Source organism: Vipera ursinii, assembly GCF_947247035.1.
Source record: "Vipera ursinii genome assembly, chromosome: 6".
Classification (NCBI taxonomy): domain Eukaryota; kingdom Metazoa; phylum Chordata; class Lepidosauria; order Squamata; family Viperidae; genus Vipera; species Vipera ursinii.
In genome coordinates, this window is record NC_139515.1 from 87,268,393 (window position 1) to 87,286,079 (window position 17,687).

At 46.5% G+C, this 17,687-nt stretch overlaps 2 protein-coding genes across 4 annotated transcripts in view; both read left to right on the forward strand.

Moving 5' to 3' along the window:
* The window catches only part of EXOC4 (exocyst complex component 4), a 733,833-nt gene that overhangs the window by 342,325 nt on the left and 373,821 nt on the right, over nucleotides 1–17,687 (forward strand). The window lies entirely within an intron of this gene.
* Nucleotides 1–17,687, forward strand: part of LRGUK (leucine rich repeats and guanylate kinase domain containing) — a 43,218-nt gene that overhangs the window by 799 nt on the left and 24,732 nt on the right. Inside the window, exons 2-8 of the mRNA XM_083366103.1 lie at nucleotides 3,444–3,548; nucleotides 5,458–5,539; nucleotides 6,126–6,226; nucleotides 8,362–8,443; nucleotides 11,550–11,674; nucleotides 12,705–12,848; nucleotides 14,111–14,191. Coding sequence (XP_083222229.1) covers nucleotides 3,444–3,548; nucleotides 5,458–5,539; nucleotides 6,126–6,226; nucleotides 8,362–8,443; nucleotides 11,550–11,674; nucleotides 12,705–12,848; nucleotides 14,111–14,191 — 720 coding nt within the window. The remainder of the gene's footprint in view (nucleotides 1–3,443; nucleotides 3,549–5,457; nucleotides 5,540–6,125; nucleotides 6,227–8,361; nucleotides 8,444–11,549; nucleotides 11,675–12,704; nucleotides 12,849–14,110; nucleotides 14,192–17,687) is intronic.

Here is a 17,687-nt window from a genome sequence, read left to right on the forward strand (position 1 = left end):
TCCCATTAGGAGATTTATGGGAGAGAGCTGGCGGAGAAGGAGCCCCTAGACTGGAAATTGGGGAATCTAGGGAGATCTCTTAGGAGATATACGGGAGGAGCTGTGGTGGGGAAGGGGGAAGGGACCATGGGAAAGGCGTGCCGGGCATTATGGGGAAGGGGGCTTATTAGGCGATTTACGGGAGGGGCTCGGAGGCTTAGGGGGAGGCGTGTCTGCACGAGGCATTACGGTGTCGGGGAGGGGGCTGCTATTAGGAGATGTACGAGAAGGAGACCCCCCTACACGGGTCATTACGGTAATTGGGAGGGGGCTCTTGAGGAGGCTTGCGGGGGGGGGCAGCTTTTGGAAAGGTGCTTCTATCTACATGAAGCATTAAGAGAATTGGGGGGGCCTCTTATTAGGAGATTTACGGGAGGGGCTTTTGGAAGGGCACCTCTATGCGGGACATTACGGGAGTTGGGGAGGGGGCTCCCATTAGAAGATTTACGGGAGAGAGCTGCCTGAGAAGGAGCCCCTATACTGGAAATTGGGGAGTGGGGGGGCTCTTAGGAGATATACGGGAGGAGCTGCGGTGGGGAAGGGGGAAGGGACCATGGGAAAGGCGTGCCGGGCATTATGGGGAAGGGGGCTTATTAGGCGATTTACGGGAGGGGCTCGGAGGCTTAGGGGGAGGCGTGTCTGCACGAGGCATTATGGTGTCAAGGAGGGGGCTTCTATTAGGAGATTTACGAGAAGGAGCCCCCCCTACACAGGACATTACGGTAATTGGGAGGGGGCTCTTGAGGAAGCTTGGGGGGGCTTTTGGAAAGGTGCTTCTATCTATATGAAGCATTAAGAGAATTGGGGGGGCTCTTATTAGGAGATTTACGGGAGGGGCTTTTGGAAGGGCACCCCTATGCGGGGCATTACGGGAATTGGGGAGGGGGCTCCCATTAGGAGAGATCCAGGGGAGGCTGAGGGGGAATTGGGTGGGCTCGCCTAAACGGGGGCCTTACGACATTGGGGAGGGGGCTCTTAGGAGATTTACGGAGACTATGGGAAAGAGGTGCCTACAGCGGACATTACAGGGAAGCGGGTTTATTAGGAGATTTACGGGAGGGGCTCGGAGAGTTAGGGAAGGTGTGTCTGCAGGAGGGGGACCCTTACAAGAAGCATTATGGAAATTGGGGTGGGGGCTTTTATTAGGAGATTTATGGGAGGGCCTTGGCTTTGCGGAAGGCTCGCCTATAAGGGCATTACGGTATTGGGGAGGGGGTTATTAGACTTACCAGAGAGGCTGGGGGCGCCCATGGGGTCATGATGGTATCGGGGAGGGGGCTCCCACTAGGAGATTTACGGGAGGGCAGTCCAGAAGGGACCCTTACAAGAAGCATTGTGGAAATTGGGCATTTTTCAATGGCCTTGTAACTTTGAACAGTCACTAAATGAACTGCCGTTAGTCGAGGACTAGCTGTGTATCCTTGATATACCCAGGAAGAGTTAGTTCAAAAACATAACAAAATAATTTTTAAAAAACAGCCTTTCCTGTCAAATTGCAGTAGCCCTAGGCTAGAAAAAGTAAAGATTTTTTCCTTGCTCTGATCCTTACCACACAGCCTTAAGCCAGCCTGCTCTAGCAAAGTCTAATTTTTTTAATTTTCCACCATCCTTAATAATAATAATAATAGGAAGAAGAAGAGAGGGAGGGGGAGGAGGAGGAGGAGGAGGAAGAAGAGGAGAAGAAGAAGAAGAAGAAGAAAAAAGTGGTAGTAGTAGTAGTTTAGTTAGTTTAGTTTATTCGATTTCTATACCGCCCTTCTCCCGAGGGACTCAGGGCGGTTCACAGGGCATATATAAATAAAGGTAAAGGTTCCCCCACACATGCGTGCTAGTCGTTTCCGACTCTAGGGGCCGGTTCTCATCTCCGTTTCAAAGCCGAAGAGCCAGCGCTTGTCCAAGGACGTCTCCGTGGTCCTGTGGCCGGCATGACTAGACGCCAAAGGCGCACGGAGCGCTGTTACCTTCCCACCGTAGCGGTCCCTATTTTTCTACTTGCATTTTGACGTGCTTTCGAACTGCTAGGTTGGCAGTACATAAATATATAAATATATTTATATATATATAAATAAATAAATAAATATATATATATAAATAGCAGTACAAAAATTAAAAAGAAATTAAACCAATGCCCAATTAAAATACAACAACGATAAAATAGTAAAAAACCCATTAAAAAACCCATATTCCCCCATCAGGCCAGACCAGCTAGCTCAAATAAGTGGGTCTTCAGCCCGCGGCGGAAGGAGCGAAGGTCCGATGCCATCCGGAGCTCAACCGGCAGTTGGTTCCATAATGCCGGAGCACCCACAGAGAAGGCCCTCCCCCTGGGGGCCACCAGTAGTAATAGTGCCACCAGTAGTGCCAGTGCCTTAGGTGCAATCCCACATCATGTCACTTTGGGTCTATGGGTGACGTGCACAGAGTCGCATGACTGTGAGATGGGCAGCATATAAATTTAATTAATAATAGTAATAATAATAGTAATAGTAACAGGCGCCTTGGGTGCAATCCCAAAACAAGGGGAGCACCACTTGAACACCATCATCGGCATTGACAAATTCGCCATCAGTCAATTGCAAAAGGCGGCCTTACTAGGAGCTGCTTCCATCCTGTGACGAGATCTGTAATACCATCAAACATCCACATCTGCCTATCCCAGATCCTTGGTAAGGATTCGATAGGTAGACAAAAATGCCAAAATAATAATAATAATAATAATTAATAATAATAATAATAATAATAATAATAATAATAATAATAATAATAATAATAATAATAATAATAATAATAATAATAATAATAATACCCAAGAGAAAAGACTGCTGTCTACCGGGTATGCCTGACCAAGCTGCAATCTTGCATTTGAATTATTCCAGCTCTTTGTCAGGACCCACCTCAATCCCCATCTTAGGAAATAAGAACTCTTGGATGCAAGTTTAGTCCCAAAAGGAAAATGTTTACTAGGATGGAATCGATTGTGACAATACAAGACGGAATCTAACAGAGTTACATTTCAATCCTATATAAAGCAGTCCCATTTCAGCCCCCTCCCCTCATCCATTTGGTCAGGCTCCCATCATTTACTTAGGTGTCAGGCCCTTACTTAGGTGTCAGGCCCTTCCGTGGGAAAGGGAACTCCTTGTTTTTATGGTTATTGCTTCTTCCTTTTTAGTTGTAAATGAAGATGCGATCCAGATCTCTCTCTCTCCCCCTCCCTCCCCCAGTTCAAACGTTTCCCTGTTGTTTGAAGATCGCCTTAAGTCTATCCTCTCCCCCCCCTTCGGAGAGATGGCAGAATCCCCAGAATAAGCACAATGTTCTACCTATACATTTATGAAATGTGATATAAATGGATTCTGACACTCTTCCTCTGTTTCCCTTTGTCTCTCGCATGCGCGCAGGAGGTGTTTGACAGCGTGTTGAGGGAAAATGAAGTTGCCGAAGCCCTCCACACCTTGGGGCGGTCCGCCTCTGGCACGGAGCGCGTCTACCTTCACCTGTCGCTTTCGGTGAGTTTAGGAAGACTTTGTCCCCAACATTCCCACCTCTCCCAGTCCTGTGAAAAGAAGGATATCTGACAGTGCCCTTTGGATGGAGTTCTTCATCGTATGTTGGCTATTTAAGTCCCCAAGTGCCTCAACTCCAATCTTCTTGCACACCGTTAATCTTGGAGAACGTGGACTTCAACTCCAGAATTCCCCAGCCAGCATGAACGGGGCTAGAGGGTTCACTTTCAGGTCAGAGAGCAAGACTCAGGTTTTAGGACTTCGTGGTCCAACTCTGGTTGGACTTGATGCCTTCTAGAGAAGTTTGAATATAACTCAACGTAGAACTTGACTCGTTTCTCAACCTTGGCAACTTTAAGACGTCTGGACTTCAAGTCCCAGAATTCCCTAGCCAGCCATGTTTAATTACTTTGAGATTCCAAGGACCCCTCAGACCTCCACCTCCTCCTCCTCCTCCTCCTCCCTCTGATGATGTTTCCTGCCTGGGTCATGAAATGTCTGTAAGAAAATAACCAACCACAGAGAGCACCAAGGTTTCCACAGTCCTCCTCCTCCTCCTCCTCCTCCTCCTCCTCCTCCTCCCCCTCCTCCCTTCTAGCACTGATCATATTTCCTAAACATCTGCAAGAAAGCAACAAGCACTCCCCCACTTCAACCCTGAGCTACAAATACTCTCTTCTCTTGGTATCCAATTTGTTGGTTGGGTTGCTTCTGTATAATCTCAAATACAGCAACGAATCTGAAGAAATTGAAATAATGCAGAACGTTAGGGGAGGCACCGGGTGCCACCCAGCCAGAACATCCTACACTGCACCAGCGATGTTGCAGGACACGGAGAGGACTTCTTTCTTAACCCGAATGGGTTCCAGCTTAAATCCTAGGCGGGGATCCTCAACCTTGGCAACTTTAAGATTCGTGGACTTCGACTTCCAGAATTCTTCAGCCAGCCAACTTTGCTAGCTGAGGAATTCTAGGAGTTGAAGTCCACGAGTCTTAAAGTCGCCAAGGTTGCGGATCCCTGCCTTAGCGCGCGTAGAGGTGGGTCATTGAAACACTGAAGGAGCCGTCCGTTCATTCAGAGGTCTGTCCCCTGAAAGCAGGATCTTGAACTCGATGGGTGAGTCACCACGCACTCAGGCAGAAGTCCTCCAGGTCATCTTTAGAATGGAGAATAGAGCTGGAAGGGACCTTGGAGGTCTTCTAGTCCAGCCCCCCGCTCAAGCAGGAGAACCTATACCGTCTCAGACAGGTGACTGTCTAGCCTTTTCTTTAAAACCTCCAGTGATGGCGCACCCACGATTTCTGGGTGGCAAGCTGTTCCCCTGGTTAATTGTCCTCACTGTCAGGAAGTTCCTCCTTAGTTCCAGGTTGCTTCTCTCCTTGATCAGTTTCCAACCATTGTTTTCTCGTCCTGCCCTCTGGTGCTTTGGAGAATAATGTGACCCCCTCTTCTTTGGGGCAGCCCCTCAAATACTAGAACGTTGCTATCACGTCTCCCCTATTTCTTCTTTTCTTTAGACTGGCCAAACCCAAGTCCCGCAGCCGTTCTTCGTACGTTTTAGCCTCCAGGCCTTGGATCCTCTTTGTTGCTCTTCTCTGCGCTTTTTCCAAACTCTTGATCTCTTTTCTGTGATATGGGGACCAGAGTTGGCTGCAGTATTCCAGGTGTGGCCTCACTAGGGTTTTACAAAGCAGGTACTAATACTTCGCGTGATCTTGATTCTGTGCCTCTGTTTATGCAGCTTAGGATTGTATGAGCTTTTTTGGCTGCTGCCGCGCACGGCTGGCTCATAGTCGAGTGATCGTCCACTAGGACTCCGAGGCCCATCTCACAGTTGCTGCTTTTTAAGCCAGGTCTACTAGAAGGACCGTCTGACTCAACTCTCTCCCTTTTTTTTTTTCCTTCACACAGAATCACCTTTTGACTGACATCAGAATTCTGGACAAATACATCCACCTGGAGAAGCTCGATCTTTCCTACAATAAAATCCACGGTACGTGAGAGCTCCACGGCGGTCAACCCTCTTAGGAGGCGGTCAACCCCTCAGCCTTACATGCAGTTCGTTCAGTCACCCGTTCGAAGTTACGACGGCACGGGCGAAAAGGGACTTCGTGACCATTTTTCAGACTTAACGACCGCCGCAGCATTTCCCACCCCCCAGGGTCACGTGATGAAAAATCCAGATGCTGGGCAATTGGTTTGTATTTATGACGGTTTCGCAGTAATCCCAGGTGTGTGTGTCAGGCTGTCCCCTTTTGCGACCTTCTGATGAGAAAAGCCAGTGGGGGCACGCTGTATTCGCTTAACAACAACAACTTAACAACAAACGGCAGTGATTCAACTTAAGAGTCGCTGCGAGGAAGGTCGTAACCTGGGGCAAAACGCCCTTAGCGAATCTCTCGCTTTGGGGCTCCGTTGTGGGCTCAAATCTGGGGCCCCGGCGTGGCCGTAAGTCGAGGACTGCCTGTGCAGAATAGCTTAGCAACGTACACGCAGCATTCAAGGCCCTGCGGATCGAATGCTAGAATTCGAATTCTCCTTTTATGTCCCTCGTCTCAATTTTCCTTCTTTTTTTTAAGATCTCTCCTGCGTCAGTCACATGCCTTACCTGTTGGAACTGGATGTCTCCCATAATGCACTAACCACCTATTTTGACTTCAGACCACCCAGGAATCTCCAGGTGAGTTGCAAAGAGTAGCTCTGCCCATGAGGTCTGAATCCCACACACCCTTTTGCAATTAGCTGCCCGGCCGAACTGCCTCCTTCAAGCCATCTAAAAAGCAGGGGTCCTCCCGCTTGGCCGCTTGAAGACTGGCGGACTTCAACTCCCAGAATTCCCCAGCCAGCCATGCATGGCTGGCTGGGGAATTCTGGAAGTTGAAGTCCGCCAGTCTTAAAGCGGCCAGGTTGGAGGACCCCTGATCTTAAAAGGTAAAAAAAATGCAGCTTGGGGTCTCTTTCGTAGAGATCGAGTTGCATTTATATTTGCCGTGGCTGAGGGGGAATGTTCACATTTATTAGAGTTTCCACGCCCCATTTCGTAACCTCTTTTTTTTTGTAATAAAACACAACATTGACCGTTTCGTTATCTCGGGTACCTCCTTGGTTTTTGAGGCATCTTTATAGAAATTTGTAGAATTCGTTCGTTCGTGTGTGTGGTTTTTTTCGTTCGTTCTTGTTTTTTCCAAATTATCCTGAATTGGGTGGAGGATGGTGGGTGGCTGGGCTGGGGTAGAAGATAGCAGTAAAATATTTGTAGCTCAGGGTTGTACTGGGAGCGGGGGGGTCCTTGGGGCTCTCTGAGCTTGGTGGTTTTCTGGCAGACGTTTCCTGACCCAATTGGGTCATGACAATGCTAGAAGGGAAAGGGAGTTGCAGAGAGGGCGTTGCAGAAAAGGAGTTGCTGAAGGAGAAGGACTGTGGAGACCTTGGTGCTTTCTGAGCTTGGAGGAGGAGGAGGAGGAGGAGGAGGAGGAGGAGGAGGAGGAGGAAGAGGAGGAGGAGGAAAGACTGTGGGGTCCTTGGTCCTCTCTGAACTTGATAGTTTTCTTGCAGACATTTCATGACCCAAGTAGGGAACATCATCAATCCTAGAAGAGAGAAGGGTGTGCAGAGAGGAGGAGGAGAAGGACTGTGGGGTCCTTGGTGCTCTCTGAGCTTGGTGGTTTTCGTGCAGATATTTCATGACCCAACTAGGTAACATCATCAGTGTTAGAAGTGGTGGGGGGTTGTGGAGAGGAGGAGGAGGAGGAGGAGGAGGAGGAGGAGGAGGAGGAGGAGGAGGAGGAGGAGGAGGAGGAGGAGGAGGAGGGGAAAGTACTATGGGGTCCTTGGTGCTCTCTAAGCGTGGTGGTTTTCTTGCAGACACTTCGTGACCCAACAAGGTAACATCATCAGTGCTAGAAGAGAGTAGAGTTTGCTCCCAGTTTATGTACAAGTGGCTTGCCCTGTCATTGTTGGCGGGAGCAGTCTTGTTAACTCTTTGGTTGAGTTGTTTACTGTTAGCTTGTTTGGCAGTTCCTTGACTGGGGTACTGTTTACTTCTTAACTCTTGGTCTAGTGTTAATCCTGGTATTAAGCTCTGCTTATCTCAGCGCTGATTGCTGGCCAGCTGGTGGAGGGGTGCTTTGGCCCTTTGGTTTCCTTTTTAGCGTTTCGACTGTCTCTCTTGAACGGTAGGTAGACGTTGTTTAACTCAGTGTGCCTGCTGATGGCTGTTTTGTCTGAGGGCCAGGCTTCCATGAATTCTCTAGGGATTTCGGACTTGGCTGGGTCTAGGGCAGGAGTAGGCAACCTTAGCTCTTTTATGACTCGTGGACTTCAACTCCCATTATTCCTGAGCCAGGATGGGGGAACTATGCCCCCCTCATGACCCGTGGACTTCAACTCCCAGAATTCCTCAGCCAGCATGGGGTAATTATGGCCCCTTCATGACTCGTGGACTTCAACTCCCAGAATTCCTGAGCCAGGATGGGGGAACTATGGCCCCCTCATGACTCGTGGACTTCAACTCCCAGAATTCCTGAACCAGCATGGCTCAGCCTGGAAACCTCTCCCTTTCCCCTCAGCATGGCTGGCTCAGGAATTCTGGGAGTTGAAGTCCACGAGTCACAAAAGAGCCAAGGTTGCCAACCCCTGGTCTAGGATGCTCACAGTTTCCGAACTGAAACTATGGCGAAGTCTGTGCATGTGTTGCACAACTAAAGGAGTGTTCCTCATCTCTTCTGAGTGGTAGTTAGTGCTCACAGCTAGGCTGGGTGGCAGTCTAGGACATCTTCATGTATTCTCCGGGGTTTTTTTTTGTTCTCTTTCCAGGTGGCTAATTTTTCCTACAACGATATTTCAGAAATGCAGGACCTTTCCAATTACCAGTGCCTCAAAAAGCTCATCCTGGACAGTATCCTTTGGTGTAGGATTTGGGGTTTTGGGGGGGTTCAAATGGTGCATTTGGAACAGAGCAGAGAATTGCCCTTTGGGAATCCAGTAGGTTCCCCATCCCAACCACCTTTTTAATAGAAGATCTTTTTATTAAAAATAAAATAAACGAATTCGGAAGGTTGTAAGGCAAAAACCACCCCGGGCTTTTTAATTGCAGCAATGAGCTTTGTAGTCATTCTGATAGGACGGAGGCTTAATTTGCCTTCCCGTCCGCCGGATATTTTGGGACCGGTCAAACCTACTATGACGGTCATTTTGTGAACAGCTCCTTTGTGGAATATAGACTAGAATTCTTTATTGGCCCAGTGTGGTTGGACACCCAAGGAATTTGTTTCCGCTGCATTAAGCTCTCAGCGTACAGATAAGTAATAGTGATCATCATGATCATGTACAACCTGAAAATACATTCATCATAAATCGTGAAATACAACTCATCATAAATCACAAGATGTAACACTTAGTGACGTTCATAGAGTACCAGCTAAGCAAACAGCATAAATCATACCAGGGTACAAAAAAAAAGCACCAATATAAATTGTAAGATACAAGCAGCAAAGTTATAGTCGTAAGAAGATAAGGATAGGTAATAGGAAAGATGAGTATCATAGTAAAACAGCTTTACTAGTATTTTGACAGTATTGTAGGAGTTGTTAAGCAGAGAGACAGGATGGGGAAAGAAACTACTTATGTCTAGTCGTTCTGGTGTGGTATTTAATTAAATAAAATAAATAAAATATAGCAGGGGTCTTCAAACTTTGCCCTTTTATGACTCGTGGACTTCAACTCCCAGAATTCCTCAGCCACCTGGAGGTTTACCTGTGACCTCAGTGGTGCTTTTTCAACTGGACTTTCTTGGCTTTCCTTTGAAGACATTTCACTTCTCGTTCCAGAAGCTTCTTCAGCTCTGACTGGATGGTGGGGAATGGAAGGATTTATACTCCTTGGAGACCGCCGGTCATTTGCATTCTTCTAGAGGGTCGTTGAGGCCACTTGGAGGTTTATCTATGTCCTCAGGGTCACCTGAGTGGTGCAAATGGGTGTGGAGCCTTCTTGGAACTGCTGAAAGGGTTGGAGCACCCATTTGCATCACTCGGGTGACCCTGAGGATACAGACAAACCTCCAAGTGGCCTCAACGGCCCTCTAAAAGAATGCAAATGACCAGCTGTCTGCAAGGAGTAGAAATCCTTACGTTCCCCCCAGCATCCAGTCAGAGCTGAAGAAGCTTCTTGGATGAGAAGCGAAACACCTTTATGGAAAAAAACCAAGAAAGTCTTGTTGCTCCTGAAAAAAGCACCTGTGGGACGTCCTACCTCTTCCCTCAATAACAGCCCGCTTGTTGTGTATATCGCGTGCCAGGGGACGGCGAAGGATTGACGCAGATTTCCTCCCAATTGTCTTCAGACTGGGACCGATCCTTCGCTAACGGGTCCCTTGGAAACACCATTCTGCCTCCGGAGCAGAGAGCCGTATCTTGGGAGAAATTCTCCTGGCTTAAATAGGCTTTCAGATCTTTCTTTCTTTCTTTCTTTCTTTCTTTCTTTCTTTCTTTCTTTCTTTCTTTCTTTCTTTCTTTCTTTCTTTCTTTTTTCTTCCTTCCTTCCCTCCCTCCCCCTATTTATTTCCTTCCTTCCTTTTTCCTCTCCTGCCTGCTTGCCTCTCTCTCTCTCTCTCTATTTCTTCCTTCCTTCCTTCCTTCCTTTCTTTCTTCCTTCCTTCCTTCCTTCCTTCCTTCCCTCCCTCCCCCTATTTATTTCCTTCCTTCCTTTTTCCTCTCCTGCCTGCTTGCCTCTCTCTCTCTCTATTTCTTTCTTTCTTTCTTTCTTTCTTTCTTTCTTTTTTCTTCCTTCCTTCCCTCCCTCCCCCTATTTATTTCCTTCCTTCCTTTTTCCTCTCCTGCCTGCTTGCCTCTCTCTCTCTCTATTTCTTTCTTTCTTTCTTTCTTTCTTTCTTTCTTTCTTTCTTTCTTTCTTTCTTTCTTCCTTCCTTCCTTCCCTCCCCCTATTTATTTCCTTCCTTCCTTTTTCTCCTGCCTGCTTGCCTCTCTCTATTTATTTCTATTTCTTTCTTTCTTTCTTTCTTTCTTTCTTTCTTTCTTTCTTTCTTTCTTTCTTTCTTTCTTTCTTCCTTCCTTCCTTCCCTCCCCCTATTTATTTCCTTCCTTCCTTTTTCCTCTCCTGCCTGCTTGCCTCTCTCTCTCTCTCTATTTCTTCCTTCCTTCCTTCCTTCCTTCCTTCCTTCCTTCTTTCTTTCATTTTTTCTTTCTTTCTTTTAACTGATTTCATTTGAGCGGCTTCCTTTTTTTCAAAGAAAATAATAACATGAGCGCTTGAAGGGGAATAATTTATCATATCCCTCCCCCACACACACTCAAAAAAAAGGCTTATGCACAGTGAAGTCAGTAAACAGAGACTTGGAAACTAACCCTGTTTTTAATTTCAAGATGTGGAATATTAAAAAATATTCTTCATCTGTGGCTTCCCCCGGGGATTCCTGAGTCAGTTGCTCAAGACTAATGGGATAAGTTGCCAAAATACCTCAGCCTTGCTTGGCTACCATCAACATTAAGCCTCCTCTCCCACCCCACCCACCCCTTCCTCTAATTGACGAGATGAAAGCAATAAGGCACGTAGCTGCCAAGTTTTCAGTCTTGACAGTTAGAGGTGAAGAAGGGTCTTGAATGAGAAGCGAAATGTTTTAAGGGATAAACCAAAAACCAAGAAAGTCCCGTTGCCTTTTGGAAAAGCACCTTCGGGACAAATGGGGAAGTAGCCGGAGAAAATCTCCACGGTCACCTTCTGCTCCACACACATCACCCGTCTAGAAGAGCGGACAATTTCCAAGAACTTTCTCTTGGTTCTGCTTTTCCAGAGTTGTCTAGGCCTCTTTGATTTTGGACCACTTTTAAGGAAGGAGCCCTCACTAAGAAGAAGAAGCAGCTTTACGAGGAGGGGACCAGTTCCCAGTGGGTCCCTCAAGTCCGTGGAGCTTTTCTCCCCAGTCCTTCAGCTGGGCCTAGGATTTGGTCTCCTTCTAGGTTGCCCTTTCATCTCTTAATTCTGTGCAGATAACAACATCACGGAGATACAAGGTCTGGAGAAATGCCACAACCTGACCTACCTGAGCTTGGCAAATAACAAAATCAAAGCAATTACCGGCTTGAAAAAATTGCCCATCAAAACTCTCTGCCTGGTGAGCCTGTGTGTGTTTCCTGAGATGACGTCTTTCCCAACATAATATGTTGGTTTGTTGTAGAGAATGATTTGGGGGGGGGACTTTGAAGCCCTACATCAGAGGTGGAGAACGATGGCCCTTTGATGGCTGGAGGGCCCCTTTATGACTTGTGGACTTCAACTCCCAGAATTCCTGAGCCAGCATGGCTGGAGGACCCCTTTACGACTTGTGGACTTCAACTCCCAGAATTCCTGAGCCAGCATGGGGCCATCGATCCCTTCCCTACATTTTAAGAATCTGGGTTTATTCTCAGTTAATTGAAAGACAACCATCACCTGGACAATATGGGATGGGAGGTAATTCCACCCTCAGTTTTGCAGCGTAGGTAGTCCTCGACTTAACATTTACTTTACTGACCGTTCAAAGTTACAAGGACCCAGGAAAAGTGACTTAGCCATTTTTCACGCTTAACAACCATTGCAACATCCCCCATGGCTACATGATTAAAATTCAGACGCTTGGCAACTGTTTCGTATTTATGACGGTTGCAGTGTCCCCGGGGTCATGAGATTCCCTTTTGCGACCAGGGGAAGCCAGATTCACTTAACAACCGTGTGACCAACTGGAGTGATTCACTTAACAGCGGTGGTGAGGAAGGTTGTAAACATTTGGAGCCGAACTCTCTGGACAAATTTCTCGCTGCAGCTGTTAAACGAGTCACAGGGTTGTTAAGTGAATCTGGCTTCCCCCATTGACTTTGCTGGTCGGGAGGTCGTTCAAAAGGGATTGCGTGAGCCCGGGGACACGGCGACCATCATAAATAGGAATCAATTTGTTTGGATTTTGATCAGGCGACTGTGATCGTCGTAACTTTGAGCCGCCCCTAAATGAACTCTTTGTCAGCCGAGGGCCACCTGCGTAGAAAAAGTAAACGATGTGTAAGCCAGCAGGTGTGAAGCAAGCTGTCTGGCTCCCTCGATGATGCTTGGCGTTGCCCAAAGGCAACCATGTTTGGTTAGTTAGGGGACGCTTGTGGTTCTCTTGGTAGAAATCGAACCAGATCAAAAAGGCGGTGGGCCTGGAAGGCCTCAAGGCACTACAGGTGCTGGACTTGTCGAACAACGAGATCAGCAGCTTGGAGGGCCTAGAAGAGCACAACTTCCTGGAGGACATCAACCTGGAAAACAACCAGGTACGGTTGATACAGCGGAGGAGACCTATTTGCCAGCTGCTTTGGGGCATTTCTCCGTTGAACAGCTGACAGAGGTCGGAAGAAACCAGGCCTTGTCTGTCCGTCTGTCTGTCTATCATGCCTGTTTATCTATGTCTTTTTATCTATGTCTCTGTTATCTCTATCTATCTATCTATCTATCTATCTATCTATCTATCTATCTATCATCTATCTCATGTCTGTTTATCATCTTTTTATCTATGTCTCTATTATCTATATCTATCATGTCTGTTTGTCATCTTTTTATCTATGTCTATCATCTATCTAGCATGTCTGTTTATCATCTTTTTATCTATGTCTCTATTATCTATATCATCTGTTTATCATCTTTTTATGTCTATTATCTATCTAGCATGTTTATCATCTTTATGTCTATCATGTCTATCATTTTTAATCTGTGTATGTCATGTCTGTTTATCATGTCTTTTTATCTATGTCTCTGTTATCTCTATCTATCATGTCTGTTTATCATCTTTTTATCTATGTCTCTATTATCTATATCATGTCTGTTTATCATCTTTTTACGTCTATCATCTATCTAGCATGTTTATCATCTTTATGTCTATCCGTCTATCATTTTTAATCTATGTATGTCATGTCTGTTTATCATGTCTTTTTATCTATGTCTCATGTCTATCAGATCTTTTTATTTATGTCTCTATCATCTACCTATCTATCATATCTGTCTTTTTATCTGTCTCTATCATCTGTCTCTATCTATCTATATCTATCAGTCAATCATTTTTAATCTATGTATGTCATGTCTGTTTATCATGTCTTTTTATCTATGTCTCTCATGTCTATCAGATCTTTTTATTTATGTCTCTATCATCTACCTATCTATCATATCTGTCTTTATCTGTCTCTATCATCTGTCTCTATCTATATCTATCAATCAATCTATCTAAGTCTATCGTGTCTGTTTATCATGCCTGTTTATCATCTCTATCATGTCAGTCATGTATGTATACCTATTATGGCTATCATCTGTCTCTGTCATGTCTTTATCATGTCTGTCTATCTGTCATGTCTGTTTGTCATGTGTTTTATCTGTCGTCTATCTCCATCTCTTTCATATCTGTTTTGTCTGCTTATCTATCATGTCTGCTTATCGTGTCTGTTTATCTAGCATGTCTGTTACCTCTCTTATCGTGTCTCTTAATCTATCGTGTCTACTTATCTCTCTCTTTCCTTTAATCAGTACCATTCTTCTTGTCATCAAGGTGTCTGAACTGAGTGAGCTGGAATATATTGAATCTCTGCCTCTGCTCAGAGTGTTCAATCTGTTGAAGAATCCCGTTAAGGTAAGGAAGAAATCAAACCAGCTGTAAATTTTTCTCACGCCAATGTCGTTCGGTAGGGCAAATAAGTGGCAGATTTGAGACAGAGCCCACCAGGACAGGAGCATCACCCAGGGTTTCTTTGTGTAGTGAGAAAGAAATAGACTTATATTATTGTGTAGTGGGTCCGACGCAAGGAAGAGACGCCAGCCGGTGTGTGAGTTCAGCTCTTTATTGGAAGGGGGGTTTATTGGCTCAGTGGGTTAGGACGCTGAGCTTGTCGATCAGAAGGTCGGCAGTTTGGCGGGTCGAATCCCGAGTGCCGCGTTGCAGAGTGAGCACCTGTTACTCGTCCCAGCTTCTGCCAACCTAGCAGTTCGAAAGCACGTAAAAACGCAAGTAGAAAAATAGGGACTGCTACGGTGGGAAGGGAACAGCGTTCCGTGCGCCTTTGGCGTCTAGTCATGCCGGCCACATGACCACGGAGACGTCCTCGGACAAGCGCTGGCTCTTCGGCTTTGAAACGGAGATGAGCACCGGCCCCTAGAGTTGGAAACGACTAGCACGCATGTGCGGGGGAACCTTTACCTTTTATAGTGAACTGGGGAATGAGGGTTACCTGGCCTCCTTAAATACCCGGCCAGGTAAGCGGACAGCCAATGGGGTTGGCCCTAGGTTTCCCGCCAAAACTGGGTTCCCGCCGAAAACCCGTTCAGGCCAAGGCCCCCTGGTGGCTGTTGCTATGCAGGTGCCTGCACACATAACCTATATACCGCTTTGCAGGGCTTTACGGCCCTGTCTGAGCAGTTTACAGAGTCAGCCTTTTGCCCCCAACAATCTGGGTCCTCATTTTACCCACCTCGGAAGGATGGAAGGACGAGTCAACCTTGAAATGATCAGGATCGAACACCATGAAAAGAAGGGAGGGAGGGAGGGAAGGAAGGAAGGAAGAGGAATAGCACTAAAGACTTATATACCGCTTCACAGTGGTTGACAGCCCTCTCTAAGCGGTTTACAGAGTCAGCCTTTTGCCTCCAACAATCTGGGTCCTCATTTTACCCACCTTGGAAGGATGGAAAGACGAGTCAACCTTGAGCCGGTCAGGATCGAACTCCCGGCAGTCAGCAGAGTTTGCCTGCCTTCAAGTATCTGCATTCTGCGCCACGACGACTCCTGGGCGGCGTATAAATTGAACAAAGAAAGAAAAGAGATTGAACATATAAAGTAGGACAGTTGACCTGCCAGAACGGAGAAGGTGTTGAGTTCGCTTGATTAAGGGCTAATTAATTTGGTATCTGCATGCTTTTTAATAATTTTTTTTCCCCTGTAGTCCTTTAGTGCGATTTCATTTTAGGCTTGGTTGCCTCCCAGGATGCCTCGCGGGAAGGGGAGCAGCCCTATGCATTTGCATAACGCCGGAGCCTTTTTTTTTTTTTTTTTTTGGCCCAGGCCGTACGGTTTTTCTCCGAGTCCTGAGAAACTTCAGAGTCAGGAAACCTCGAGTCTCCTGCTTGGGCAAGGGGCTGGACTAGATGACCTCCCAGGTCCCTTCCAACTCTGCTATCCGGTTGGCTTGTAACCGTGCAAGGAGCGAGCGGTCCAATGCCAAGAATGTCAAGAAGCGAAGGATTCACACACACCCCCAAAGGCTGAGAGAAATTAAGCCAAACCAGCTGCTTCCCCTTTCGAAAAAAATCTCCAGATGTTTGAAGGCAAAAGTGGCTTTTGAGGTTTTTTTTCCCTTGAGAAGCTAGTCCTTGTTCCTGCGCGATGATGATGATGTTGATAATAATAATAATAATATAATATAATTTAATATTTAATTAAATATGTGAGTGCAGCAAAATATGTGAGTGCAGCAAAATCGCGCAAATTGATTACAAAGCTAGGCATGACCGAGTTGCTAAACTTAATCCACTGGGCATTGTGTAAAAAATACGACTTGCTTGTGCCCGAAAAGTCGTGGGAACATAGGGTGGAAAAAGTTGTCGAGAATGAGAGGGTGAAGATCTCGTGGGACTTCCGAATACAGACAGATCGCCGTTTGGAATGCAACAGGCCAGATATCGCCGTCGTAGAGAACCGAAGCGTACGGCTGATTGATATCGCTGTACCAGGAGATGCCAAGAGTCGAAGAAAAAGAACTGGGGAAAAATTCCGAAATACCACAACCTGGCCATCGAAACTGCGCAATTATGGATGAAACGCGTAACAGGGATACCCATTGTCACTGGGGCACTGGGAACTATGTCCAAAAACTTTGCAAAACACATCAAGAAATTGCAGCTTCCTGCAATAACTCCAGCAAAGCTACAAAAAACCTGTGCTACTCGGAACATCTTACATTTTAAGGAGATACCTGGTTGATGCCTAGAGCCTTGGTGGAGCAGTGAGCTAATGCCTCCTTAAGTAACACCAGCTGCCTGCAATTAGTGCAGGTTTGAGTCCCACCAGGCTCAAGGTGGACTCAGCCTTCCATCCTTCCCAGGTAGGTAAAATGAGGACCCAGATTGTTGGGGGCAATTAAGCTGACTTTGTAATAATGCCGCTTGGGGGGGGGTGAAAGCCCTAATAAGCAGGCATATACATAGAATGAAGGCTACTGCTAAGCTTGTAAGCCGCTCTGAGTCTTCGGAGAAGGGCGGGATATAAATGTAATAAAAATAAATAAATAAATAAATACCTAGGTTTTATGAATAAAAGTTTTATATAATAATAATAATAATAATAGTAATAATAGTAATAATAATAATAATATGATGATGATGATGATGATGATGATGTTGGAAGGGACCTTGGAGGTCATCTAGTCCAACCCCCTGCTCAGGCAGGAGACCTTATTATACCATTTCAGACAAGTGTCTGTCCAGTCTCTTCGCAAAAACCTCCAGCGATGGAGCAGCTTGTGAGTTGAAGGCTACCCGTACAGAATTACAGAATCACAGAGTTGGACGGGACCTCAGGAGGTCTTCTAGTCCAACCCCCTGCTCGAGACAGGGAGCTGTCTAACCTCGATGGATGTGACGGTTTTTGTGTGATGAACGAGCCCCGGGATCTCCTCTGCCAGGGCAGCCACCTTTAAATCAGAGTAAAACCTCGCATCTCTGCCTGATCCAGCAACTCTTTAGGACTTTTTTTTCCTGAGCAGGGTGGAAGACGAAGCAGGCGCCTCTTGAGTTTCTGAGAGTCTTCGAAATGGGTCCCAGGGGGGTCGGGGAAGAAATGTTACCCGTTTAATCAGCATTTTTCTACTTGGCAGAAGTTGCTGGGCACAAGCCACCCGGGATTTGTCTCTTGGAAGGAGGCACAGCTGTTTAATCCAAATTTCAAAGTCAGAATAGAGCCGGAAGGGACCTCGGGAGGTCTTCTAGTCTGACCCCCTGCTCGAGCGGGAGGCCTTATTATGCCATTTCAGACAGGTGTCCGTCCAGTCTCTTCGCAAAAACCTCCAGTGGTGGAGCAGTTTGTAAGCTGAAGGCTTAGCTGCACAGAATTACAGAACCCAGAGTTGGAAGGGACC